Source organism: Pleurodeles waltl, chromosome 1_2 (genome assembly GCF_031143425.1).
Source record: "Pleurodeles waltl isolate 20211129_DDA chromosome 1_2, aPleWal1.hap1.20221129, whole genome shotgun sequence".
NCBI classification, from domain to species: Eukaryota; Metazoa; Chordata; class Amphibia; order Caudata; family Salamandridae; genus Pleurodeles; species Pleurodeles waltl.
In genome coordinates, this window is record NC_090437.1 from 13784182 (window position 1) to 13811534 (window position 27353).

Consider the following 27353-nt stretch of genomic DNA (forward strand, 5'->3'; position numbering starts at 1 on the left):
AAGGACAAAACTATAATTATTTTTGAAGTCAGTAGCGGTTAACTGAGTGAAGCCGATACCCTGAGTTTCTATTTTTCTCATCTGTGATGTAACATGTTCTTTAGAAACTGCTGTAGTAAAAGACGCAAAGTACGTTTTGTTGGTTATTCTTTGGTGGGTGCCTTACATTATCTGATGTGTGGTACAGTGATGTATGATATGCATTTTCCGTTGTGAACTGCTGTGGTACATCTGTGATCTGTAACGTGATGCTGGGTCATTGTAAAGTTCTATAATATCTTTGCAGTTTTGTGTTCTCCTAGTACTGCAAAAATGTTTGCACCATATATATTTCCCTTCTGATGGAGTTTTCTGTTTACATTTTGCAATCCAATAATGTGTATTTGTGTATGCACCTCTCCTCCATACCTTTGTACAGTACGTTTGTCACCAGACGAATCTTACATTACAGTAGAAATATTTGTGGTTTAGCAATTTCTCCTCAGCTACTGCTTTGAGGGTGTAACTCAACCAGTCTTCTAGACCCTCAATGTCCAAAATCATTTCATAACGCTAGGGCCATGGAAGAGCTAACCGTAGTGTGGCAGAGATCTTGGGGTAAGTGTTAATACCTCAGTCTGATCCTGTGTCTGTTTGGGAGCACTCGAAACATTTGCATTTTGTTTTTCAGCCCAGAGGATATACTTGTGGGCTATTGTGAAAACACAATCTCACCCTTTGGTCCCACTTATGTAGGCAGTGGTCAGCCCATAGGACGTAAGAAACCTAAGGGTTCCTAAATGGAGGTCTCAGGTCAGTTCTTGATTTCCTAAGAACTGAAAGTAGAGCTGGGCGTAGAGGGTGGACCTGGTGCACTAAACAGAGGGGGATTGGGATTTCCTTTTGTGTGTAAACTGGATAAAGTATCGCCTCTGCAAGAGTTTGAATTGGCTCAAATATAACATTTTGGGTGATGAGGACTAATTGACAAATTATGTACTTGTATTAAGGCAAATTAAGAATTTGATTTTCTGGGTAGACGTCACACTGCTGAATTGTGTCCTCTAACCGTCCCCTTCTGGAAGTTGATACCTTTTTAAAACGCAGTTAACCGGGCAATGGTAGACATTCACCAGCGCTATTTCCAAATAGCGTACAACTTATAGAAGACTACTGGCTTCTGTCTTGATGCCATCTATGCCCTTTATCTCAGGCCAGCAGTCCACTCTCCGTGGTGTGTGTGTGTTTTTTTTTTTTTTTTTTCTTTTTCCCAGATCACTGCATGTCGGTAGCCACACAATCTCTTACTGTGACCACTACAAGTCAAGTGAAATATCTTCACCTCAGCACAGTACATTACTAGGGAGACTTGAGGGAAACCTGCCGTAAGACCAGTTGATATTGTCTGACGGTTTCAGATGTAGCTGGAGAACAGCACGTAAATATTCCTTCCTCTGTCTAGTCCTGTGCCTGCAGAGCTCTCAAACCAGTGCAGGGGGAGGGGTGGTGGGAGTTTTTTGAGAGGCTAAATTTCTTACAACTCAGTGCATCATATAGTTTGGTTGCCTGTTGTGTTTTTTGTTTTTTTTTGTCTCGATTCCAAGGTATCATGATTTCAAAGTGTGGACTCGAGGTAATATGTGGTAGGTGAGATTTAGTTAGAACGCTTTTCTAGTTGCTCTTCGGTCAAGCCTCTAACTCTAATGCTTCTACTGTTTGAGAGGGGTCCTGTTTTTGCCGCTTGTTAATTGTCAGTTGATTCTTTGACCAAAATGTTACGCTTCCTTGATCGTATTTGCCTGCTTAGCGAGCTTGATATACTTTGGTTGATTGATTTTTTTTTTTTTTTCTTTCAGTTTTACCGGTTCAATGCTTGCCCATTTGAAACCTCCTTTTGGGGTTGCCTGATGAGCGTTGCGAGCGCAAGCTGTGATTCAGTTTTTATTCCCATGACAATTTGCATGTGACGGATTTTTACTGTTTTTATCCTACATGGCCTAGAGATTTAACCTGTAGTAAATTACTCCTAGGGTAATGCCCTGTATTGTTTGTGTGGTATGCATGTGGTGGCTTTATTTTTTTAATTTTTTTTTTTTTTAATCGCGTACTGACATGCTTTTATGGATTAACTAGCTATTGACGTGGCACAGTAAGGTATTTCAAAGGCAATCAGAGCATTTCACGCCCTCTCAAGGTTTGTGTGCCTTTTTGAGTGGATTATTTTTCTGTCCGTGTATTGAGGTTCGAGTAGTGATTGATACCTAGCGCATTTCGATTGACCTCACTTATTATTATACCACTATTCATCCACAATGTTTGCTGCATGGAGCTGGAACCAGCCATTAATATTTTTAGAATCTGTGCCTGGTGGAATCGGACAATGCAGACATTGTCAGGCATGCTATTAAGCTCGGTTTAATGGACATTTTGATATATATATAATACATATTTTTTGTGTATTTTTTATTTATTTTTGTTTTTTAACGAGTACAGCTGGAAGCTCTTACAATTAACAAATATGACATAGTATAAAATACTACACCTGCTACGGCTAAAACTGCAAGAGATGGTTATGGTCACTGGTGCTGGCTAGTAGATCACTAGGTAAAAAAAAGGTGGTTTTAAATGAAACTGATGCCTGGGCCTGATGTGTCCTCGCTAGTAATTCACCCAGAGACCAGGTTACCTCTAGTATTGTGAATGTGCTAGTCATATTGGTCCTGGACAAATCTCGTCTATAACGGGTGATAGTAGATGCAATGAAGGAAAGCAAGTGAAGTGATTTACTGAGGGGATGAAAGTAGTACATAATATGTGAGGTGACTAAAATGCGAAGTGTTTCTCATGGCAAATATGATGTACAATCAAAATAAGGAAGAATAAATGTAAAAATGGCAGTCAAATTAAAAAAATAACTTTTAATTTCTCTACCATTTGAACAGTAGATTATTCCTAAAATAGCCCCTAAAAGCGCTCGTGATACTGCCAACAATAAAGTATTCTGTGAAAATGTAGTGACGTCAAATTTAACAGGGAATATCTTCACCAGCTGTCGTGGGTATCAAATAGTTTATGTAGTAGCATGTCTGCAGATGTCGTGTAAAGTCTCAATCGCCTTTTTCTTAGTAGCCTAGATAAGCGTACAGAGGCACCTACCACTTCCCTCTCCACCTTTTTACCTTGCACGTACCTCCTCCCAATTCTTGCACCTGTCAAAAACATTAGTTTGGGTAGAAAATTGCCAGGTGGACAGCGTGCCTAAGAGCCCATCTGCATGGGCATATATACCGATATGTTCCAGTCCATGCTGTGCTCACGCAATTGGACCAGAAATTGTTCTGTGTTAAACCTTAAGCCTCAGTAGATTGTTACGCAACAAAAGGGTGTAAGAGGCCATGTATTTGGAAACGGTGCATTGCATAACATCTACATAACACACTGATTTACAAAAAAATTGGATAAGTGGATTATGTGCCCAAACGATCTGTAACATGATTTTCAGTAGTTGATTCATTCTGCATCTTGTGTAGAAATTGTGATTCTCCACCGTACTTCTGCTCTTGATCCTGCTCCATTAATACTATTTGAATATATTTGGGGTCAAAACACCAGCGGCTCCAAAACTATTGGCAGTATTACTAGGTCTGGCTTTAAAGTGGTTTTGTAGTGCAGCATAAGATTTTACAGTGTTATAGGCAAATGGCTGTGCAGTTGGTGAGCTCGAACAGATCCTGAGGGTGACCGGCATCACTTTGTCCGAGGGTGTTTGTGTTGCATTACTAGTTGGCAGGTTTCCAGTAAAAGCTTCATATTTTAGCTAGCATCACCAGGGCTTCATATTTAAGTGTAATAAGTGACGTATTTGGAGTATAGCTGGCTATCGATCACTCCTTCTGACTGCTAGTTGTGCATCAGGGGTATATGATGCCATTGAATATATCAACCCCTGCAAGATGACCAACTTGTTCACGTGTAGATTACAAATGCCATGTGCCGCAGTACTTGATATGTTGAGCCAATTTACTTTTACAGGAATTGGAAAACCATGAAAACAACGAAAGAACTTTCAGAGTGATACCCTGCCATGCTTGGCATTGTCTAAGCAAACAACTAACACACATCCCTCAACTGAAGTCTGTCTGATAGATGTGTGGGCAATGGCTTCAGGATTTTGAAAGATGAAGGGTTTACTTGGAATCGAAGGCGAACCTGGTTCAGTCATGCTCGAGATGAGGCGACTTTCTGCGTGAACACAAGGACCCAATTTATGGACCTCAAAACAGGTGTCTATGTTATACTTCTGGTCTGCGCTGTTTAATAAGCCTTGGCATTTCTGACATGATGTGTTGCCTCTAAAATCTCCAACCTTTCCCTCAAACCATTTGAAAGCATGGGCTGTGTTATTAATTTAACAAATGAGCTTGTGAGTTTCTCAAGCCCGGTGACTGTTAAAGTACTGAATATATCACAGATAATGGATTTCACGTCTTGATTATATATTTTGATAAAAGAAAACTTGAAGGCCCAGAATGCAAAGTAAAATCCTCTGCTGTATGTTTTGCTGATGTTTGAACATGATGCTTCAAAGTTTGTTGAACTCTGTTTTGTAAATATTGAGTTCAACACAGGACGCCAATGCAGAGTCTGGAATATTGGGCGGCCTCCAGTTGATGGACAAATATAAATATATTTATTCCTCTATTCTACGTTCCTGAAACCTTCTCCCCCCACCCCACCCCCCTTCCTTTTTCTTAGGAAGATAATTGGAGCGCCCGTGTGTGCACCAGCAGAACTTGAAGTCGGTAAAGACTACTTTACGTCCTTACTTCGTGGGCACTTCTGCCTAGTTATACCTTCCAGCTTCTGTTAGATGTATTTGTTTAGCCTTAGTCAATCTTATCGTTGTAAACCAAAGAAACCTTCACAATTTACCCGATATAATTTGTGTGGATGTTTGCGTACGAGTAGCTGCATATGTTTGTGGTGAGTGATCCACGAATGATACAGAATACAGTAAACCTAGACCTATTCTTTTCTGCACACTCCGCTTTGATTTTGGGTAGTATTTATGCCTCTACGTAGAGCGCACTGACAGAAATACTTTGTATTCAAATCTCACTGCTGACATTAGCAGGAATCGCAGACCACAAAATCGCACCAGGCTCTTTTAGTTTCTGCAGCTGATGCACAATATTTCTCCTTTCGAAAGAAGAGGTATCGTGACAGTGTTAATGCAAGACTTCTAACCAATTAGTTTTATGGTCCATTGTTGAAAATGTGATTTACTTTCGGTTCTCTTCCTCCTTACAGTTGCAACTGTTTCCTGTAGTTTTTAGGACGAGCATAGCAGCGCGCAACTGCTGCTCTTCTCGACATGTTGTAATCTATTCTGAGGTCTTTAACCATGGCCGTCTCACGCCCATCACTTTCATTTGTTCCTGGGCCTGCCTTTCAAAAATCCCTTGATGTTGTTAGTAAGTGCTTTGTCTTGACTTAATTAAAAAACTTAGTTTTGTTATCGCCTTGGAGACTGACCCTCTTACATGGATTATTGCAAGATTGGGAATGTACCTTAGTGTGGCGCACAATTTCTTTCTTTTGCTTCGCTCATGGCAGTATGTTTTTTCTTCATCTTCCTTGGTTCCTGGCATCTTGCTATTTCTTTGCGATGTCTTTGGTGACTTGCTTGTTTATTTTCCCAGTTTAATGTACGACACAACACAAAGGTTTTGAAGCAATATATTTTTATTTATTTTTTGCAGTTTTTTTAAAGCACAAACTCGCTATAAAGTATTACCGAGCTTTACATGACCACCGGTTACATTACACAAGAACACATTCATTTTTGGTAGCCAGGAGAGATTAAGTGATTTGCCCAGAATCGCAGAATGTTGAGCCGGTGCTGAGACTCGAACTGTGTTCCACAGCTCCAAAGTTGGCAGCTCTGGCCCTAACCCCCACATTCTCTCCTCCAGGGTTCTTTGTCTGGTGCATGTTGGGGCAGTCTGGGATTTTTTTATATATATATATATATATATATATATCGCTTGGTAATACTGGTTCTGCAATTTCATAGTGCTGCAAACCATGTGCCATTCTTAACAAAATCGCTGTAATTCATTTGAGGTTAAACTGCCTCTTCTGTTGTTCTTTTTGTCTACTGTCAGTGTTTTTAAAGTAAGGCTGGTATTGTCAATGTATAGGAATAATTCCTTTAAAAGTTTAACACACAGAAATATATGGCTGTCCCCTTTACTTTACTCCTCACTCTTTTGATTTCTCCCTCACTCCCCTGCCCCGCCAATCCTCTGGTTTAAATGCCATGAAGGAGCCTCTTTGAGGCTTGTTTGGTGCTATAAAGGTTTAGGCTAACACACTAGAAAGGGATGCAGCTCTAGGGAAACGCACCAAGTCTGTAGGAGTGAGGCAAAAACACTCCCCAAGATGGTGGTGGTGTGTCCTCTCTCCTGCAGCGACAGGCCTGGGAGGGTTAGTGTGGCACCTGGCATACATTCACTAAACGTAGGTAAAATAAATTGTCATTTATAATGCCAATTGTGAGACCTGTTGCATTGTCAATGCTAGTTATACTTTGATCATATGGTGTGTGCTTTGACCTGAAACATGAAAGTGACCAACACTGCATAGCATTTAAAAGTTGGTTAATTGTTGTTATTGGAGGCATGGTCTTAAGTAAATCTATGTTGGCAAGATAGCTTGTGGTTTTAGGTCCTTTCAGTAGAGGTCAGTGTGAAACATGCAGAGTAACAAATGTACAAAATCACCTCCCTGTGCTGCAACTTTGATTCTCAACTGGACTCCATCACTGTTGAAACTCAATTTACCATCACAACCCAAGAACAGACCCTGGCCGTGTGGCCCTCCGTCACTACTGTGGAAACAAATGCTACCATGAAGATCATTCACTTTGGGGCCGCATCTGAAGCTTGCCCTCACCACACTTTCACTAAAGGACACCTACTGATCATCGAGGCACTAACACTGATCTGAGGAGTCTCCATTGACTCAGCCACATTACAGGACACCTAGAAACATGCCATTGTCGGCCCCTGCTCATGAAACCCATCTGCTGACCTGGCCACGCTTTCCAGCTACAGACCCATCTTCCTCCCGCCATACCCAGCAAAGGTCCTAGCTGAAAATGAACAGCACAGAAGTAGTGATTTTTCAACTGGTGGCCAGCAGAAATCTGGCATGGACCCACACCAGGAACTTCGGAATAATCAACAGGAAACTGGACACGACTGCAAGTCAGTGCCGTCACTGCACCCTGCTTCCAAACCCTCATGCCCTAGTCACCCACAAGTTGGACTACGAGAGCACTAAAAGTCTACAAACCATTGAGAATTTGGCAGCCAGACTCATCCTCAACCTCCTCCACAGAAATCTCATCCCAGTAATATCCGAAATGAAACCCCTTGGGTTACATTTACACAGATATGTTCTAAATGTGTTGGGAGTCTATCATTTTTTGAGGAAGGTGGTAAGGAAATTGTGAAGGCCACTGAAACACATTGACGCAAGTTGAAGACTGGACCCGTTGGAACTGGCCAAGGATAGACATCTGTTGTGAGTCAACTGGCTTGTGGATACCTTATATGGGACAGTGACCAGGGAGGGTGTCTTTTGTTTAGTGTTTATTAATTGTCTGTTGGTTATGTAAAGGTTTCCTCTGGGGCTTATTGGGTCTCTTCATACATTGTGGCTTTATGTGCTTACGTATTTTATTCTGTATGGGATTATTTATTAAATAAGAAATCATTTTTTGGCATTCCTTTTATTATTACTGATCTTTGAGGTGTGACAGTGAATAGTGAAAGAATGATGCTCGCATGATACACAAATGTGCTCTTTTCAAATTTACCACACACATATTCAAGGCACTATACAACTTAAGCACTACGCCATAGATGGACCAATAAAGTTCCATTGGATAACGGAACAAAAACTGAAATCTTTTTTTTTTTTTTTTTTTCTTCTCCCCTTTTTCCTGTTTTTATTTTTTAATACACTAAATAAAAAAAAAATTATCCTTATTTTGTTAAACGGTTGCATCAATTTCGTGTTGGGGCAATACAAGACCTATTTTGAACTTAGAAAATGTGCCTTTGCTAGAAGTGCTTTGATTTCTCAATGGTTGATGCGGTCTCTAATCTCATCCTCATGCTTACATGCTTTTATTTTTGACCCTTCTCTGGGATTCCCTTCGCAGTGAGTCCATCCCATACCCCACAATAAATAGCTATGTTGTTCCTTTTTTTTCATGTGTTTGATTATGCAAATCTTTTTCTTAACATTTTCAGTGAGAAAAACATTACAACATAAAGCTCTGTTAAAAACCGAGGCATCACACATCTGAGCACCCTAAACATCCCTTTCACCCCCCAACCCACCCCCTCTCTGTGATTCTCAACAGTGCTTGATGGTTCTGCCCCTGACCTCTGTTTGCTGACAGCTGTTTTCTGGCCCCCTCATATATTACCTCTGCAGCTGTTCCAGTGTCCCACAAATTTTGATTGTTTTCGGAGGACAACACTGGCCTTATTTGACCACCCTTTCGGCCAACATGCACCATTCTGTGTCATGTTTCCAGTCTTCTAACTTGTGCGCTTTTTCGGCTCCCCAAATTCTTTCAAGATATTATATAAAATATATATATTCTTAATTCCAACCGTAACTGTATATGGTCCATAGAGGTGTGGAACTTTATAAAAAATATATATAATATCAACTTGCCCGTGGGAGCAATTGCCTCATTAATTTACTTGGCCAGTTGGAAAAAAAAATAAAAATCCACTTGTCCCCTTTGGTGCCATGTAGTCCGCCGACAAATTATGGCAGCAATCTCATTATGTAAGAGCTCCGGTAATATCCTCTCTGATTATGCCAGGGCTCATACTATTGTAGGGTTTGAATACTAACAATTCACTTATTTTGGCACCTTTCAGCAGATCTATATCCTGAGGCTGGAGTTACGGTAAGAAATTGTTCTAGGGTTGGAATGCCCTATTGAGTCTGTGCAAACCTACTGATTTGCATGTTTCTGATGGATACAACTACCTGTGGATTCCTCACCTCATGAATACTCCCATGGCGCCAGCATTCGACGGAAATCTTCTTACTAGTCTCTGCACGTCGACGAGGACGTCACTGTCTCGCACGCGACGCCGTCTGACGTCATACAGGCAATAAGAGGTCCTCGACGACGTGCGGACGTCAGTTCCCTTTTTTCCGTGCATTCGAAACGGTTATCTTCGAGGGAGCAACTGTTACTCTTGCGGTTACAGTGTATATCTTGCTGCGTACTCTTTCTCTGTGGAAATAATGTCGCAGAGAAAGTCTGGATTTAAGCCTTGTCGTGAGTGTGGAGGCAAGATGTCGGTGACGGATCCTCATTCCGATTGCCTTTGGTGTTTGAGCTCCGACCACGACGTCTCGACTTGTGATTCGTGTCAGCACATGAATCCGAAGGCCATTAAAGAACGCGAGGCGAAGCTGTTTATGGCCAAGTCAAAGGAGAAGCATCACAAGAAAAAGTCTTCTCCAAGACATCGGCGTCATCGAGACTCCCGGCGCCGTAGAGAATCTCGGCGTCATTCAAGGGAGGCTCGTTCCAGGTCTCCGGATCGGCGCCGGAGGACATGGGAGGTCAGCCCCACGGTGACGCCGCATCCTTCGACGCCGTTGCTCTCTCCGACGTCTCCAACTTCGCCTGGACAGGCGTCGGTGATTGAGGTATTGGAGCCTCAGGTGTTTTCTCCGGCGCAGACGCCGAGGCCGGCGTCGGGGTCGCCTCCGAGTCAGGCACCCCAGTATCCGGCTTTTCCCACCCCTGGAGCCGATAGTTCCGCATTCTTGAATGCGATGTATGCCATCTTCCAACAGATGGCTCCAGGGGGTGCTCCGGCTGGGCCTTTGGCCTTTTCTTTGGGTGATCCTGCTCCTCTTCGGCCGGCACCCTTTATGCCCTTTCTCCCGTTTGGGAACGTGGGCTCGGCGCCAGTGTCGGCGCCGGTGGCCGCTCCGATGGCTTCGGAGGGATTGGCCCCAGGGATTTCCATCCCGTCGACGTCGAGATTTCGGCCTGTGACTCCGGTGGGTCCATCCGTTTCATCTGCTCTTCAGTCGGCGCCGAAGTTACCTGTGGCGCCGGATGCGGCGTCGGTGGCTTCGGAAGATCGGCGCCGATCTCCGACTTCGGCGGAGGTGTTGTCGACTCCGCGGATTGAGCAACGACTGCATTCAAGGAGGCGTGCTCTCCGGGTACTAGAGGAGCAGGAGTACCAACGAGCCCTAGAGGAAGGAGAGCTAGAGGACTCGGGTGATGGGCTGCGTGGACTGGAGTCGGCCAGTGGGCTGGACACTTCCCCTGAGTGGGACCTTTCGTCCCCTTGGGAATATACCGAGGAAGCTGCTTCCTTTCATACAGTGGTACGGAAGGCAGCTAGTTTTTTGGACCTGCCTTTGCCGGTGGTGGAGGCGAAACAAAACCTTTTGACAGAGGTGTTGCATCCGGCCTCAGCCGCGGCGGAGCCTCTATTACCTTTTAATGACGCTCTGCTGGATCCGGTTTTAGAGGTGTGGAAGAAGCCGGCATCTTCCCCAGCAGTTCACAGAGCCGTGGCCAGGAGGTATCGGACGGCTCCAACTGATCCTGGTTTCCTATCTAGGCACCCTACGCCGGAGAGCTTGGTTGTGCAGGCCTCCTGTTCGTCCAAGTCAGCGCCTGGTTCTTTTCCGACGGTGCCTGGGGACAGAGACTCAAAAAAGCTAGAGGCGCAGTCGAAGAAGATTTTTTCGTCCTGCAGTCTGGCGTTAAAAGCCACTAATGCGACCTGTATCCTGGGGAGGTATATTCATGCTCTGATGGATGACATCTCCTCTTCGTTTACAGAGCTTCCCCAGGGTCTTTTGGATCTTGTCTCTGATGCCCAGGCTGCTGCGACCCAAATTATCCAGACGGGACTGGATACCACCGACTCGGTAGCCAGAGCAATGGGCACAACTGTGGTGGAAAGGAGACAGGCCTGGCTACGTAACTCGGGCTTTTCGGCAGATGTACAGTCCACATTGTTGGATCTCCCGTTTGATGGGGACAAACTGTTTGGGGCTAAGGCTGATTCGGCCTTGGAACGTTTTAAGGAGAGCAGGGCCACGGCTAAGTCGTTGGAACTCCAAGCTCCTTCTTCCACGGCCTCTTCCAGATTCTTCAGGAGGTTTCGTGGATTTGGGCGTGGCTCTTCCTCCTCTTCCTTTCGGGGAAGATATCAGCAACCTGCCTCTTCCCATCCCTATAGATCTTTTAGGGGGAGGGGTAGGGTCCGCACCAGGGGAGCCTCTCAGCAGCACTCTGCCTCTTCCTCATCCTCTGGCGGGGTGCAGCAGGGGAAGCAGCCTTAGGCTTCCACCATTTCCCACTCACTCCTCTCCTGTAGGGGGAAGATTACAGCATTTTCTCACCAAATGGGAGACTGTTACGTCGGACACTTGGGTTCTCAGTGTTGTGGGAAAAGGCTACACCCTTCCCTTTCGGGAGTTTCCGCCCCTCATCCCGCCCCGCCCTTCGTATTGTTCACAAGAACACCTCCTGTTGCTAGAACAGGAGGTAGAAGTCCTCCTTTTAAAGGGCGCGGTGGAGTTGGTCCCAGAGCAGGAAAGGGGTCAAGGAGTTTACTCAAGGTATTTCCTGATTCCCAAGAAGGATGGTCGTTTGAGACCAATTCTGGACCTGAGGATCTTGAATTGGTTCCTCAAGCAGGAAAAGTTCAAGATGCTGACCCTAGCACAGGTGCTTTTGGCGTTGAACATGGAAGACTGGATGGTGTCTGTCGACTTGCAGGATGCTTACTTTCATATCCCGATACTCAAGTCACACAGGAAGTATCTCCGGTTTGTGGTGGGATCGCAACACTACCAGTTTGCGGTCCTTCCGTTTGGTCTTACTTCAGCACCTCGAGTCTTCACGAAGGTGATGTCGGTGGTTGCGGCAGAGCTCAGAAGGAAGGGGATAGCAGTATTCCCTTACTTGGACGATTGGTTGATCAAAGCCAAGTCCCCGGAGCTTGTGTTGCGTCATCTGCAGTCAACAACCCAGTTGTTGTTCGACCTGGGCTTTTCGGTGAACGAGCCCAAATCTCACCTGGAGCCCTCTCAGCGCCTCCTGTTCATAGGGGCAGTACTGGATACGACATTGGGTCGGGCCTTTCCTCCGCCTCAGCGGATTCAAGATATTCAGGATTTGGTTCCAATGTTTCGAAATGGAGCGGTAGTTCCAGTCCTCAAGGTCCTTCGTCTGCTCGGTCTTTTTGCCTCCTGCATTCTGTTGGTCACGCATGCTCGCTGGCACATGAGGGCTCTTCAGTGGTGCCTCCGAAGGCAGTGGTCTCAACACAGAGGGGATCTAGAGGGTACTGTCAAGATCTCCAGAGATGCTGCTGTGGATTTGAAGTGGTGGATTGCAAGCAACAATCTTTCACAAGGAAAGCCGTTCCAGCAGTCGCCACCAGTGGCCACAGTCATAACGGATGCTTCCACTCTAGGGTGGGGAGCTCATCTGGGGGATCTGGAGATCAAAGGTCTTTGGTCTCCAGAGGAACAGATGTTTCACATCAATCTGTTAGAGTTACGGGCTGTACGTCTGGCTCTCAAGGCCTTCCTCCCTTCCCTTCGTGGTCAGTCGGTACAGGTCCTAACGGACAATACTACCACGATGTGGTACATAAACAAGCAGGGAGGAGTGGGGTCGTACCTTCTCTGCAGAGAAGCTCTTCGACTATGGTCCTGGGCAAAGGACCATCGGATTTGCTTGATAGCAAACCATCTGGCCGGAGTCTTGAACGTGCGTGCGGACAGTCTCAGTCGCCACTTCTCGGCAGACCACGAGTGGCGTCTCCATCCAGATCAAGTCCGTTTAATCTTCCAGAAGTGGGGGTTTCCTCGGGTAGATCTGTTCGCCACTCGAGAGAACGCGCATTGTCCGTTGTTCTGCAGCCTTCAGTATCCGATGCAGGAAGCATTGGGGGACGCGTTTCAAATGACCTGGTGCGGCCAGTTGCTTTACGCGTTTCCTCCCATACCCTTGATTCCTCGAGTATTGAGGAAGATTCGCCAAGACCGGGCTCTAGTAATCGTAATAGCTCCGGATTGGCCAAGGAGGGTGTGGTACTCCGACCTTCTCCAACTCTCAACGTGCCCGCCGCTCCGTCTCCCTTTCAGGGCAGACCTCCTCTCGCAGTCGCAGGGGCAGGTTCTACACCCCAACCTCCAGAGTCTGCACCTACATGCCTGGAGATTGAACGGGGCAACCTGAGTTCCTTCTCTCTCCCGCCTGAGGTAGTGGATGTTATATTAGCGGCCAGGCGACACTCCACTAAATCTATCTACGCTAATAGGTGGTCTAAATTTGTTGCGTGGTGTGGAGAGAGGCAGATTGATCCTTTACAAGCTCATCTATCGGACGTTTTGTCTTTTGCTCTATCTCTGGCGCAGAAAGGTTGTGCAGTGGCTACCATTAAAGGTTATTTATCGGCCTTGTCAGCCTTCATATGTCTTCCAGACCAACCATCTTTATTTAAATCCCCTATTGTTATCAGATTCTTGAAAGGTCTTCTAAATCAATATCCTCCAAAGCCATTCGTTATGCCGCAATGGGATTTGTCCTTAGTCCTGACTTTCCTTATGGGGTCCCCTTTTGAACCTATGCATTCTTGCCCCTTGAGGTATTTGTTTTTAAAAACAGTCTTCCTGATAGCTATAACATCAGCAAGGAGAGTGAGTGAGTTGCAGGCCTTATCAGTAAAACCCCCTTATACAACTTTTTATGGGGATAAGGTGGTGTTGAGGACCAAGGCTGCTTTCCTCCCGAAGGTTGTTTCACCCTTCCATTTGGCTCAGGCAATTACTTTGTCCACGTTCTATCCTCCGCCTCATCCTTCCAAAGAGGAAGAAAGACTGCACTGTCTGGATCCAAAGAGAGCGTTGAGCTTCTTTATCGATAGAACAAAGGATTTCAGGCTGGAGGATCAGCTGTTTATTGGATACGTGGGCAAGAGGAGAGGAAAGGCAGTCCACAAGAGAACACTATCCAGGTGGGTTGTTCTTTGCATTAAAATATGTTACTCTTTGGCAAAGAAGGATCCTCCTGAGGGCATTAGAGCTCATTCCACCAGAGCTAAGTCGGCCACTTCGGCCTTAGCCAGAGGTGTTCCTGTGGTCGACATCTGCAAGGCCGCAACTTGGTCGTCCCTTCACACTTTTGCAAAACATTACTGTTTAGATTCTGAGGTTAGAAGGGACGGCCATTTTGCACGGTCAGTGCTGCAGGATTTCTTGGTTTGACCATTTAGGCACCCACCGCCGGGCGTGGTACTGCTTTGGGACTCTATTCATGAGGTGAGGAATCCACAGGTAGTTGTATCCATCAGAAGAACGAGTTACTTACCTTCGGTAACGACTTTTCTGGTGGATACATTAGCTACCTGTGGATTCCTCACGGTCCCACCCGCCTCCCCGTTGCCTTTATGGTCTTGCCAAGTAATCCTTGAGTGCGCTCCTCTTGATCTTTGAGGGTGCAATAGATGTGTATATATATAATATATTTATATATATATATGGGTATATGTGTATATATCTTTATGTATATACTTGGTGTGTGTATATATTTTTAAAAGAAAGAGTTTTATATATATATATAAATATATATATGTACATAAAAAAGATTTACAGTTATTCATACAAATGTGGTGTATTTTTACAATATAATGGATGTTGCTTTGTTCTTTCATTGCATTGCCTGGTTGTTCTCATGCACGTAAAAAATGATTGGTACTGACGTCCGCACGTCGTCGAGGACCTCTTATTGCCTGTATGACGTCAGACGGCGTCGCGTGCGAGACAGTGACGTCCTCGTCGACGTGCAGAGACTAGTAAGAAGATTTCCGTCGAATGCTGGCGCCATGGGAGTATTCATGAGGTGAGGAATCCACAGGTAGCTAATGTATCCACCAGAAAAGTCGTTACCGAAGGTAAGTAACTCGTTCTTTAGGGGTTTACACCAGCACTTCAGTAATATTTTCCCCTACAGAAAAAGGTTGCAAATTTTCCTCCTGACAAGGGCAGCAATAAAACTTCTTCTAGGGTTGGGGGCGAGGTGGTTAGAGGGAAGGTTAACTTGCCGATTTTTGTATGAGTAAATCTACACATGCATATTTGGTGGCGATAAAATGCAGTTCACAACAGTTTAGTAGGAGTATGATGTTGGGTCTACTTCTGTAAATTCTTGTGAAATTATGAAAGTCGTAAATCAGTCCTAATGCAAGGCCATATACTATGAGTTTCTTTTGGGATTTTCTTTGAATTAGGCCTCTAATTAGATTTCTAAAACCTTTTGTTTCTATTTTCTCTCTCCATTTATCGGCTGGCTTCATTGTGGGTGACGGCATTCTACTCTTTCATGAGGAGCATATCGACACAGTCATTTTGTTCAGTACCCTGAACTACTGTGGAAAGGTGTGCTTTCTTTGAGACCCAACATATTTTTGCTTTTTGACAATGCTATGTTGAGGGCCCAGCAGTGTCCATAACAAAGTTCTACAAAAAAACATATTAAAACAAGACCAGCATTGACAAAAACAAAAGGCTGACCACTGATGTCAGAACTATTGGCTTTTCCAATGCTTGTTTATTTTAATGTTTCCCTTAATCTTGTTGTAATTGCGACTGCTTTTTTCCCCGTGTTTTTAAATTTTTTTAATCCTTTTTTATTTATTCGCTAGCATGCATCAAAACATTTTACTTAAAGATGCTTCAAACAAATGGTATCTAAATTTCACAGTAATTTAGCAAAACGTTTTTTATTCCTAGATACTTTTTTTTGTGAATATTTTATTTTGAAAGCAAAGAATCACCAATCTTGCTTTCAAGCTGCTGCAAATATTTGCATCAAATCATAGAGCATGCTGGGAGTAGTATATTTTACTTCATAATATTAAACTTTCCAAACGTGTGTACACATTTTTATACTGAAACCATTCAGTAGTGCAATCCAAGCTTACAACATTTTCTTCGAGTGCTCACGCTAATAATAGACTTTGCGTTAATGAACCATAAATACAAGATCAAACAGCATTAACATATGGCCACAAATATTACCTTGCCCTTCTCTGATCCGTAATGTGGTTCTGTAAAATGGCAGTAAAAAGGCTTTTTGCTGTGGGTGGCTGGGCCTACTTGTCCCAAGGACAAAATAAATCTAGAAACTTATTGTCCTTGACCCCAAACAATATGTCCTGAGCTATAGGAATTCCACACCCCTGGGTCCATACGAAGCAGGTCTGACCCTCCCAAACATCCAGGAGACACCATTTCGCCATTGGGGTGAGAGAGGATCCACACACATCATTCAGCTACTGCCATCTAGAAGTCCTGTAGCTTTGGAGATTCCAAAATTGAGTGATAGAAGGTTCCCACCAGACCTCAACCCTAGTCATCCTGCCCAGCTTGAACAGTGTAGTCCGGGAGTAATGAGAGGTGTAGGATTTTTTTTTATTGTACTAGGCAGAAACCTGAACAGATGGCGAACTCTCTGGGAGGCTGTGGCTTTCACCCATTCGTCTTCCCCTAGCTAGCCCCAAGCGCCCCCCCCCCCCCCCCACCACCACCAAACACACGCAAACATTGTGTCCAACTTTCATGTCTTTGTGTTGTGGAGTATTTTTTGTCAGTGACATGGCTATGCTCGGCATACTAATCAAGTAGTATGTCCTTCAGCGGTGGGGTCTCTGGTAGTAGGGTTTCCCTCAGTAGCGCCACCCTCAGTGCATGTCAGACCTGTAGATAATGATATGTTTTGGTGAGAGCCAATTGATCATCTTTCTGTAAATCTGTTTACTTAAGCACGTACAATTAGGAGTTGTGACCCTTCTCTCACTCTATTCCCCCATTCCTAAATAGCTTTTCATACTTCATTCTTTATTTGATTGCTTTTATCACTTATGAATCCTATTCAGTTGATGTCCTATTCAGTTGATGTCCTTGTATGATAGGCCTGGAAAGGAGACAAACAGTCTTAATATATATCCTTCATTTCAAATCACAAACCTTCTCAGGGATTCAGCGACACTGATTAAGATGGTTATGTTATGCTGATTGGGTGGGAGGGGTAATGGCGTGCTGTCTTAGCAAAAACTGTTCATGATTGGAGCTAATGTTCTGCTTGAGCAGAGGGAGTAAATATAGGTGCTGTTTCTTAATAATGTGAAATTGATTAGAGATTTTCAGTCATACAAATGTTTGATTATCATGAATTGCTGGAAATAAGCTTACAAATCTCTACAATACTCTAATTAGAATCTAGGTCCTTATTTTTATTTCCCATTTTAATAAAGCCGCAAACAAATGCAGTACTAATAGTAGCAATAATAGTAACCGTCGTCGTCATCAAGGGCCCTCATATCTTTGGTTCTTTGTTTCTTTCTGCTTTTTATCCTTTATAGCTAATCCTCTGGATGGTAACAAGCCATGTAGTTTGCCCACCATACAGTCGTAAAGCAAACCTTCTTAAAAGAGCGAAGTTCTGTACAATGCATGAAGAATCTGTCCCAAGACGGATATTTTAAATAGAAAGTGGCTCTACAGTTATGTTATCCTCTCTAGGAGTATTAAGTAGTGAAAGATCCATGGGTTTCATCATGGCCACCCATTAGTAGTATTTGAAGTTGGGTGGGCCCAACCACCTCTGGCCAGTGGAAACTTAAGATATAACCCCAAACGAAATTGTTAGTAGCTGAATCAATTTGGTTTATTGGTATAGGAAAAGCATTAAAGAGAGGTAACATTTCAGGATAATGATTATTATTTTTTTTATTTTATTTTTTTACATATATAATATCTTCTGTAAAAGTAGTTCTTAATTAAATTGAACTTTCCGATTTAAACCAGCTGTCACATTAACCCCAAGCTACATAGCGACGGATATCTTGATTACTAAATGAATCCTATGTAAGCTGCTTTTTCTTTTCATTTAGTAATTATTGTGATATACCCCCGGATTCAGTAGATTTCATTACTGGGTCGATATCTGTAGTGCTTGTCTATGTGAAATTGGTTACTGCTTTTGTGTGGCATCTTTTTACCTGAGGGTAGGCGCCCGTGTGTCACCACGACTGTCCACTCCTATTGCGTTTTAAGTCTCTTGTAGGCCCTTTTTCTCTAAATTGTCTGTTACATTGTTTTGTTTGGTTATCATTTTGTTTGGTCCCTGAACTCTTTTTAGGTTGAACGCGCAAATGCTTTTTCCTGTTGTAAGTATTGTGGGCTTTAAACCACTCCCACCTCACACCCATCACTTTCATTCGTACGTGGGCTTGCCTTTTAAAAATCACTTGATGTTATTGGTAAATGCTTTACGTTCTTTCCGCCTTAGGTTGGTTTGCTTACCGCCTCAGACACTGAATCTGTTGGGATAATTGCTCGGTTGTTGATATACTTCCGTGTGGACGAACTACTTTCTGCGCTTCATGGCTACCATGGTGCTCAGATCCTGAACTCAATCATTGGCATCATTTTCACATTCTATGCACTCTGATATGCTTAGTACTATGCAAAAGGCACATTAACCGTATGCACTACCTTACGATGACTCCAAGCTTCCACTAGACAAAAGTATGCTCTCCTGGCTGCCATGGCACTCGCAGCACAAACTCTTTCGACAATATCATTTTTACATTATATGCACTCTGATCTGCCTAGTACATGTTCTTTGAAGCAAAAACACACATCATTCTGGGGCTTGCAGTTTTATTTTTATAACGTGATGCATGCTGGAAACCAGCCTTTGGAGTAGTATTTGTAAGGTTGTCCAGCTCCCTAGTTTGATGCATGATTCGCTCATTTAGTTTTTCAGCTTTGCATTCTGGGACCTGTAGTTGTAGTTTTATAAAGTGATACAAGCTGTGAATGCAAAGCAGAAGAAACCTGATCAGGTGAACTACACACTTTCGAATATGATACTGGAGCTGTGTGTGTACGTGTAGTGTTAAAACTAACGTCGGAGAGCTTACAGTTAATTATGCTGTACAGTGGTCAATATTTTATAACTAATATTTTAGTTCAAGACTGCCTGAGGATCATTAATATGTGAGGTTGGCTCTCCTCAGTTGTGTGTGAAAAATCATGGGTGTTCTGTTCGAATCCCAGACTTCAGTAAAGGGATAGTGATCCAGTAAGCACACATTCTTGGAGTACAATCCTTTATTCATTGCTCCGCAGGCAATTGTTGCCTGTACTAACTGCCAAGTAAATGTTAAACACTTGTGAGTAGTTTGTGTTTTAAGGGCATTGTTGGGAAAAACAAATACATAGATCTAGATATGGATATCTATATGGATTGGGTCATGTGCCAATAAATGTGCAGTAAAGGGTTGTCTCAAATCGATTGCAACCTGTTGTGGATTCTCCATGTTAAATGATAAATTTGTTCAGAGATAAGCACATCAAATGGGGATTATCCTTTTAGAGTTCAAGCTTGAACAACCTCCAGCGTCAGGTAGTTGTTCCCTACTTAGCCAAGGAGGAAATCCTCAATACCTTGGACGCCTCTGTATATGGTACTGAGCCGTCTTTGTATATAGTGAGACAGAGATACTCAGGACAACCCCAAGATTAAAGCCCGACCAAATGTTGGCGGCGCCATGTCACGTAGGCTCATTATTCTAATGAGACTACTAGATTTTGAGCTGCAGAATCGCCTGTGGTGTGGGAGACTGAGTCTTACCCACTACAAGTGACACCTGTCGCCCTAATCTGGGTTTTGCTCTGCTAACTAGCAACTAGCAGTACCTAATCTTTACCCAAAGGCAGGGATGATTGGGCAGCCGAGCGCATGACATAGTTGATTTTTTTAGGGAAATCGTGGTCACTCAGGTCTCATCCGTTTCTCTGTTACATTAGTCTTGCATACCACAATGACAAACAGAGGCAGTATATGTTTCAATAAGGTTTTTAATGAAGCAACTGCATCTTAGATAGCAAAGCATGTACTGCAATAACCAGGACGATACAGCATAACAAGATTAGAATTGTGACAAGGAGAGTAAAGCATAGAAATAACGCTACCCTATTGTCACTAGTGTCAATGGACTAATTCCTACCTAGGCTATAATCTAGCACAGCATGTTAAGCTCTAATTTTGCCCTTCAGGTTCCCCTGGGAAGACATCATCATCCCCCATACCTGAGCAAAGGCCTGAAGTCAGCATAAGCAGCTGTAGCGAAGCGTTCAGCAATCGGCATACAGTTGTGGTTCTCTGGCTGGAATCTCCCTCTAACCTAAGCAAAAACCGCTAGATAGAAATAAAACAAGACTGCAGAAGTGGCTATTGTAAGAGTAATAAACAAAGCTGAATAAAATATATCTAGGTTCAAGAGTACAGCGGCAGGCCTAGTATGCTAAAAAAAAACGTGCATGGAGATATAACTAAAATGGCTACACAACACCATCATCCCTAGCTGCATGTTTGACACCGGCCAGAGTTGACAGTTAAATAGCAGTGTCTGTGTTCTTGCTTTCTCTAGCAGTTTTCTGACTCCTGTCCTCTTGTCACGCCACCGATACGTGGCATTTTGAGCCAGATACAATTTTTTTAAGGGATTAGGCCACGTTCAGACCTTCCACTTAACCTGTGTCAGCTACAACACAGGTAGTGATCAGTAAGCGGTCATGTGCTTCTAAATGACCTAAGTGGTTGGATGTCCGTGTTGAAAGGGCAATGTTTGTCCTTTTCTAGTCTGAGTATTTTGTTACCTTTCCCCAAATTGTTGTGATCATATCCATCGCGAGTCTTTTATCCTTGCCAGGGCTGTACCCCAAGACATGGCAGACCATCCTATGGGTCATGCCTATCCAGGTTAGATCACCTGTAAACAACAGCTTTGCTGTGTCAGCGGTAAAAGATTAGGTTCATTGTCGGAAAATTGAGTGCTTGCTTTGTTGCCTTTGACAGGCGAGGAAAATTGTGCCCTGCCCTAATGTAATTTTAATAATGACAATTTGTCCTATTTATTCTTTTGTTGTTGTGAGAAAGTTTTACATGTTTGTTGTTGTGACAAGTATGCATTTTTAAAAATATTTGGGAAGGGAGACTCAATCACCATACCAGGGAATAGACTAAGCAGTAGAGTACTTGCTGATATTCTTCTAACTGCAGATTCCTCACCTTTTCAAAGCACCAAAGCTTCAGACGGAATTTGGAAGCCTTTGCATAGAAATATCCTTCAGCGTTGGTAGGTGTCAATGTGACGCTGTTACTTCATATCACTCCATCTTGTGCAAAGGTGATATTGGGTCCTGTGTATATAAGTCTCCTGCTTGCACTGTTGTCTGTTCCTTTCTTTCCACGCCAACCGACGTGGACCTGAAGCTTCAGCTGTCATTTGACAACTTAGCCAATTTTCTAATTTTATTTGCATTATGCGTGCAACATGTCACCAAAACCAATAGGGTTTAAAACCGTGAATGACTTGTAACCAACATATGTTGGTTACAGATCCACGTGATGTCTGTTTTAGGTGTTTTGGCTCCGACCTTGACTGTCATGTCAAGAACATGGGAGGCTAGTTGAAAGAGTAAATAAATGGCCAGCACAATATAGTAAGCCTGGAGGATTGGTCGAAGTCTGTTAGTATGGTATTGAAGGGCCCAGTGAAAATGTCTTATTAAAGTTAGAAGTCTAAGTTTGAGAGTGTTGCGGCAAAGCAAAGATGGCTGCAAGAGTGCAATTATAGGATAGTCACTGGAGTGCAAAGTGCCTTCTGGCTTAATTAAAGGTTTTGATGCTTTAAGTGGGAATGTAGTGATGAGATTTTTATGGAAATTTCGTGCAAGAAGATTTTGTTCTGATTTTTATGCAGCAGAATGCAAAAAGTGAAAAGGGCTTTCTTTCAGAATGTAGAATATATGGCTGCCTGCCAATCATCTGTTAAATATTTGTGTGTGTATATGTGTATATATATGTGTGTGTGTGTGTGTGTGTGTATGTATGTGTATATACATACACGCACACACACTTTGCGGTGAAAAACAATTGCAATGTCTTGTGTTCTTTTTCTTTTAAAGACAACAAAAGCTCTTAAAAGGGGCCTTTTAGTCTGCCTGTCATTAAACATACCATTGGTTGGCTTAATTCTCACTCTTATTCTCTGCCTTGGCAAACCCTTGTCTGTGCATGTCGGCTTCACTTAATCTGTGTTTTAGTTTTCTTCCCTGGACCATGGACCAAGTACTGATTGACTTCTTGATTGGTGTTCTGAAGCTCTGCTTGCGCTGTGATTGTGATACTTTTATTTTATTTTGTAGTATGTTTTTTTTTTTTTTTGGTCCCGCTGCTCCCCTCGCTCTAGATTTTTTCAAAACTTCACTCTCCAGTAAGTTGCTTTTTCTATGGCCAGTGTTGTTTGCGCTGCATCACACAATTCTAATACATTTTAATACAGTTAAATGTTGAGCCATTCATCACTAACAGTGCATTTGGTTTTGACTGTTCCTCATTTTGGTCACATTCTGTGTAATGCCGCTGTCCTTAATTTGAGAAAGTCATTGAAAGTTACATTGTACTGGTAATACATGGAACTGGTGATATTGATGTATGTGTATGCAACTGTACCATGCAATAAAACTACAGTTAATATTATACAGTGATAACTATACTGTACAGTGTCAGTTCGCTTCATATCCTACTGTCACAATTCCTGTCCCCTTCACCTCTACCCAACCCTAAGGTCGTCCATGTCTCTCTTTACCCATCCTTAGTACTTAAAAGTACCATAAAAGATTTTTATTTAATAACAAAAAACCCTGTGTGGTAAAGTACTATGTGGTAAAGGTACAAATACTTACTTGAGTGGTACTTAACCTGCGTAGTAAAGGTAATGCTTGGTAAAGGGTGTTTCCTCTCAAGCAGGATATAAATGTTTTGGGGCACTGTTGGTTTTATGCCCTTCGTGTATGTTTGGCAAACACCATTGCCTCTTTGAATGTTTGCCCCCTCCCTCCCCAACATCCTATACATTAGGTCTGTCCCGAGACAGCGTATGTGCTGACAATTGTAAGACATTTGTTTTTTCTCTTAGGGCTCACCCATTGCTTTCCATTGCTTGGCTTCCTCATCACCCATTTTTTGCTTTTTCCTTCGTCAGCCAGTGCCAGCTCTGCTTCCTCTCCGTGTGTTTTCTTCCCCTGCCTTGGAACATGGCCAAATAACTGCTTCCTTTGCCCAGTGTGCTTACACCGCTTCCTAAATTGAGAGGTACTTTTGAAGGTCGAGCTTGTGAGTGCATGTGCTAGCACGTGCGCCTCACTTATGAGACTGTTGTGTTAAGTACAGGGCTTGGAACCCACTTGTCACTCACCATTTGTTGGTTTGCATGGCACTCTTCTTTACTGCCTTGTAATTCGTCAAGGCACGTCTGGCATCACTTCAGTTTCTCTGTGTGGAGCAGGGATCAAGCACTAATTGATGCAGCTTAATTAGTGCGCGTCTGCTGCTCCAGACGTCATCGAGGTCCTATTTGTTGTTTTTAACTTTGAGTGCCCCTCAAACAGAAGGCTTGTGACTGGCAAAAACGTGCTCAGCAGGTACAAAATTGCAAAGTTGTATTTTTTGAAAGCTAACGGTTTTATTTTGCCCCAAGTTGTCTTTTCTCTGTTTATTCATGTGTTTTCTTTTGTATTTGCTTGTGGGCTCTGTTATCAAAAGATGACAATTAACTTGTTTGAAATATGTGAGACCTATTGCATTGCAAATGCTAGTTTGCCTTTTACTTGCACCCATCCCTCCTCCCCACCCCTTTCCCACATTGATGCTTGTCTTCAAATCATTGTTGCTTGTCTAGTCTGCCCCCCACCTCCTGCTGATGGTCCCCACTCCTCCCTCTTTGTTGCTGGCTCCATCCTGTCCTGCAAGGAGAAAAGGCACCGGTCGTGCCAACTTGTGTCAAGATGCTACAAAGATGAAAATGGCGCCGTGCTCTGCATGGCCTTTTTGGTGCTGTCTCTGTACAGGGCAAAACTGCAAACCTGAACTCTCACATAGATAATTAAGGCGGGGGTTGATGCCATACTAAGAAAACAGATCACTGTTTCTCGTGGTCAGCGCTGGCCGAATCATAGCACTTATTTTTTCTTTCAGTCTTGCTGCAGATTGATAAAGCTAATTGCTAATACCTCTACCACAGATGAGACGTATTGGCTTTGGTATGCTGGTTAATTGTGGCATTGCAATGAATTTTGTTTGTGCACAGGGCCACTGCTCTGAAGGCTGCTGGTTATTTTGCTAACCTGAAGATTAATGTAGTTGATTATTTTCATTGAGCACCATTGGACAGGAAAGACAGTGATTGTTTTGAGCATTCATCTGCACAGCATGTTGACGTTTTTTTGTATTATATTAAAATTGCTAATTTTGTTTCATTTTCAGGCAAAAGAAATTCTTACCAAAGAATCCAATGTTCAGGAGGTACGCTGCCCTGTCACTGTCTGTGGAGATGTTCACGGCCAATTCCATGACTTGATGGAACTCTTCCGAATTGGAGGAAAATCACCGGACACAAATTATCTATTTATGGGAGACTATGTGGACAGAGGTTATTACTCAGTTGAAACAGTAACACTTCTGGTAGCTTTAAAGGTATGCATTGTTCTATGCGATTTATTCTGATTGTTTTTCGTTAACTTGAGGTCATGATTCAGTTGGTACGAAAGCTTAAGCTAGTTGCTATTTTCTGTCATTGCATCAGTACAGTTAAAATAAAATAAAAAATAAAACTCCCGGGCGGGGAAAAACAATTCATTTTAACTGTTTTCAGTGGGAGGGCTTGCGTCGGCATGAATCCTTGTGCTCTTGCCCAGTACTCTAGCCTTTTCGCCAGCTGTCCTCCCTTCGGGTTCCTCTTTTTATCTGTTTATAAGTGGCACAAGCGGGCGTTCTTTGTGGCTTCCATGTTTATTTGGATGTTCTTTTTACTTTACTGTCTCTAATACCTCAGCAGGTTTTGGTAAAGATAGTTTTGTTTTTGGGATTTTTAGTGGCTCTAGAAAAATTTGCCTGCCTTGCCTGCCTCTGGTGTTTGTGACAAGCTTCATTCATGCATTGTGTATGATGCTCCACTCAGATCTAAGTTACATTCCCACACAATGTCTGTTTCACGATTGAGGAATTTCTATAATGTGATTTATTGTTGTTTTTTCTTGAAGTTATGAGGTTGTAGTGGAACAGTGTTATGTCTCGTGACGAAGACACTGGGGTGGATGGAGACTCTACCCTTTGTTGCACAACAGCTCTGGATATTGGAATTTGAGATTGTGCATATTCCCTGGGCCAGCAAAGACCATCTATAGTGGGCAGGGGATTGAAGGCCTAGTTCCAGGGCCCTTTGGAGTCCTGACCTGAATCGCACTGAACATAAGCAAGTGCTTTGGGTTTATCCGCTTTCCAAGTCATCCAAGGTAACTTGGTGGAACAGCTTGATTAAGATGAGTCCTCTTGTAAACTGAAGGAAAAGAAGAAAAGGAGAAATGAAAGGTGCACAAATTAGTCCAGAGCCACACTGGTAATGAACACTTGTCAAGCACTGACAATTTCATGGGTGACTTTGGTGCCAAACATTTTGTTTCAACTGAGTATATTGATATTAGGTCCGTTAGAGAACATAGAATCCAATAAGAGAAAACAGTCAGTGGTTTTTTTTTTTTTGTTTTTTTTTTACTGACTCATTACAATTGTTTATACCTGTTACAAAACCTACTTTGTATCACACTAGAATCACCAGCACTAACCACCGGGTGCATAACCTGCAGTGGTACACATCTAGTATATTCAAACACTTATATGACCTCTTCTTCTCCCCTTGGAGGCCACTATAGCTTGTCTCACTACTTCACATGTTTTTAAGAGTCCTGGAGAAGAGCTCCACTCTGATCCTTCTGCATCCTTATCCTTTTACTTCACCTCTTCCCTTCTGTCGTAGAGTAACAAGAAATTACAAAAATTACTGTGATTACTTGAGCATTTTTTTTTTATTGGAAATTTGTAGTTCTGGACCAGTGCAGGCTGTGTTCAGAAGAAAATGTACTCAGAATACCCAAATGAGCATTGCAACGTTTAACTTTAGGTAACCCACAAAACTTGTAATTTAACATTTGTTTAAAAAAACAAAAAACAAAAAATTCCAGTACAGAAGGAGGAGTGTGAGGAGGTTGGCACTGCACCTACTGGGGGGTTGGGGGGGGGGGCATCCTCTGTCGGCAACAGCACTCCACTTCGACAAAAAAACAAACAAAACTTAGTTGATGAACACACCCATTCATTAGTATTGCCTTGTCGATTGCAATGAGTCAACAAGACGACCCTTGATACCACATCGGAAAGCAAGAAGAAACTAGGTCCGTTTTCTTTGTCAGAAGAGGCATAGATGCTGTGGTACTTAGCCATTTCCATCAAGGTGAATATCAGCTTAACATCAATGCCCGCCTAGAATTGTTGCATTACTCTAATCAGTTGGCCCTAGCAAATATGCGGTTAGTTTAATCTATTAATAAATACAGGAAAAATTCCCCTGGTTTGGATAGATGCTTCAGCTAAGCCCATATTAAAAAAAACTAACTAATTATCGTTCCATCTTACTGCACCCTTTGTTGGGCAAAGAGCTGGAAGGACTAATTAATAAACAACTTACAAAGTACTTTGGGGATATGATTGCACATACTTCAGAGCCTGGGTTCTGATCCTCACACGGTTCCGAAACAGCCTTAGTGGGTGTCACAGACCTGATAAGAATTGGTGGTGATGCAAGTATGCCATCAATGCTTGTGCTGTTGGACTTGTCTACGGCATTTTAACCTGTGTCCTATCCCATGCTGCTTCAAAGGTTGTATGACCTAGGAATCCACAGGAGCGACCTACAATGGTTCAGTGACTTTCTGAATAACCAAACCCACACATCTACCTGGGGTGTTTCAGATCCTGTACCATGCTGATAGCAAAGGGAGTGCCGCAGGGCTCCTTTTTAGGCCTTGTGCGCTTTAACACATATGTTGCCCCCTTGCTAACATTGTCAGATCTTTTGGTTTGGAAATTCCGTCCTAAGCGGAAGACGTGCAATTAGTAATTTCTTTTGACAGAGACCTGGCAAAAGCTAAACAATGTTTTGCAATAGGGATCGAATCAATTGTGGCCTGGAAACCGCCTTCAGTTAAATACAGAAAAAATCGAGATCCTGCTGTTTGTGAAGGCCCAACAACTTTGTTCGGCCGACTGGTGGCCTGCTGATTTGGGCCCTGCAGCCACACCTAAACAGTCACCC

At 43.1% G+C, this 27353-nt stretch overlaps 1 protein-coding gene across 1 annotated transcript in view; it reads left to right on the plus strand.

Moving 5' to 3' along the window:
* The window catches only part of LOC138296470 (serine/threonine-protein phosphatase 2A catalytic subunit beta isoform), a 171060-nt gene that overhangs the window by 24600 nt on the left and 119107 nt on the right, over positions 1 to 27353 (plus strand). The window contains exon 2 of the mRNA XM_069235617.1: positions 24470 to 24679. Within this exon, the coding sequence (XP_069091718.1) occupies positions 24470 to 24679 (210 nt within the window). The remainder of the gene's footprint in view (positions 1 to 24469; positions 24680 to 27353) is intronic.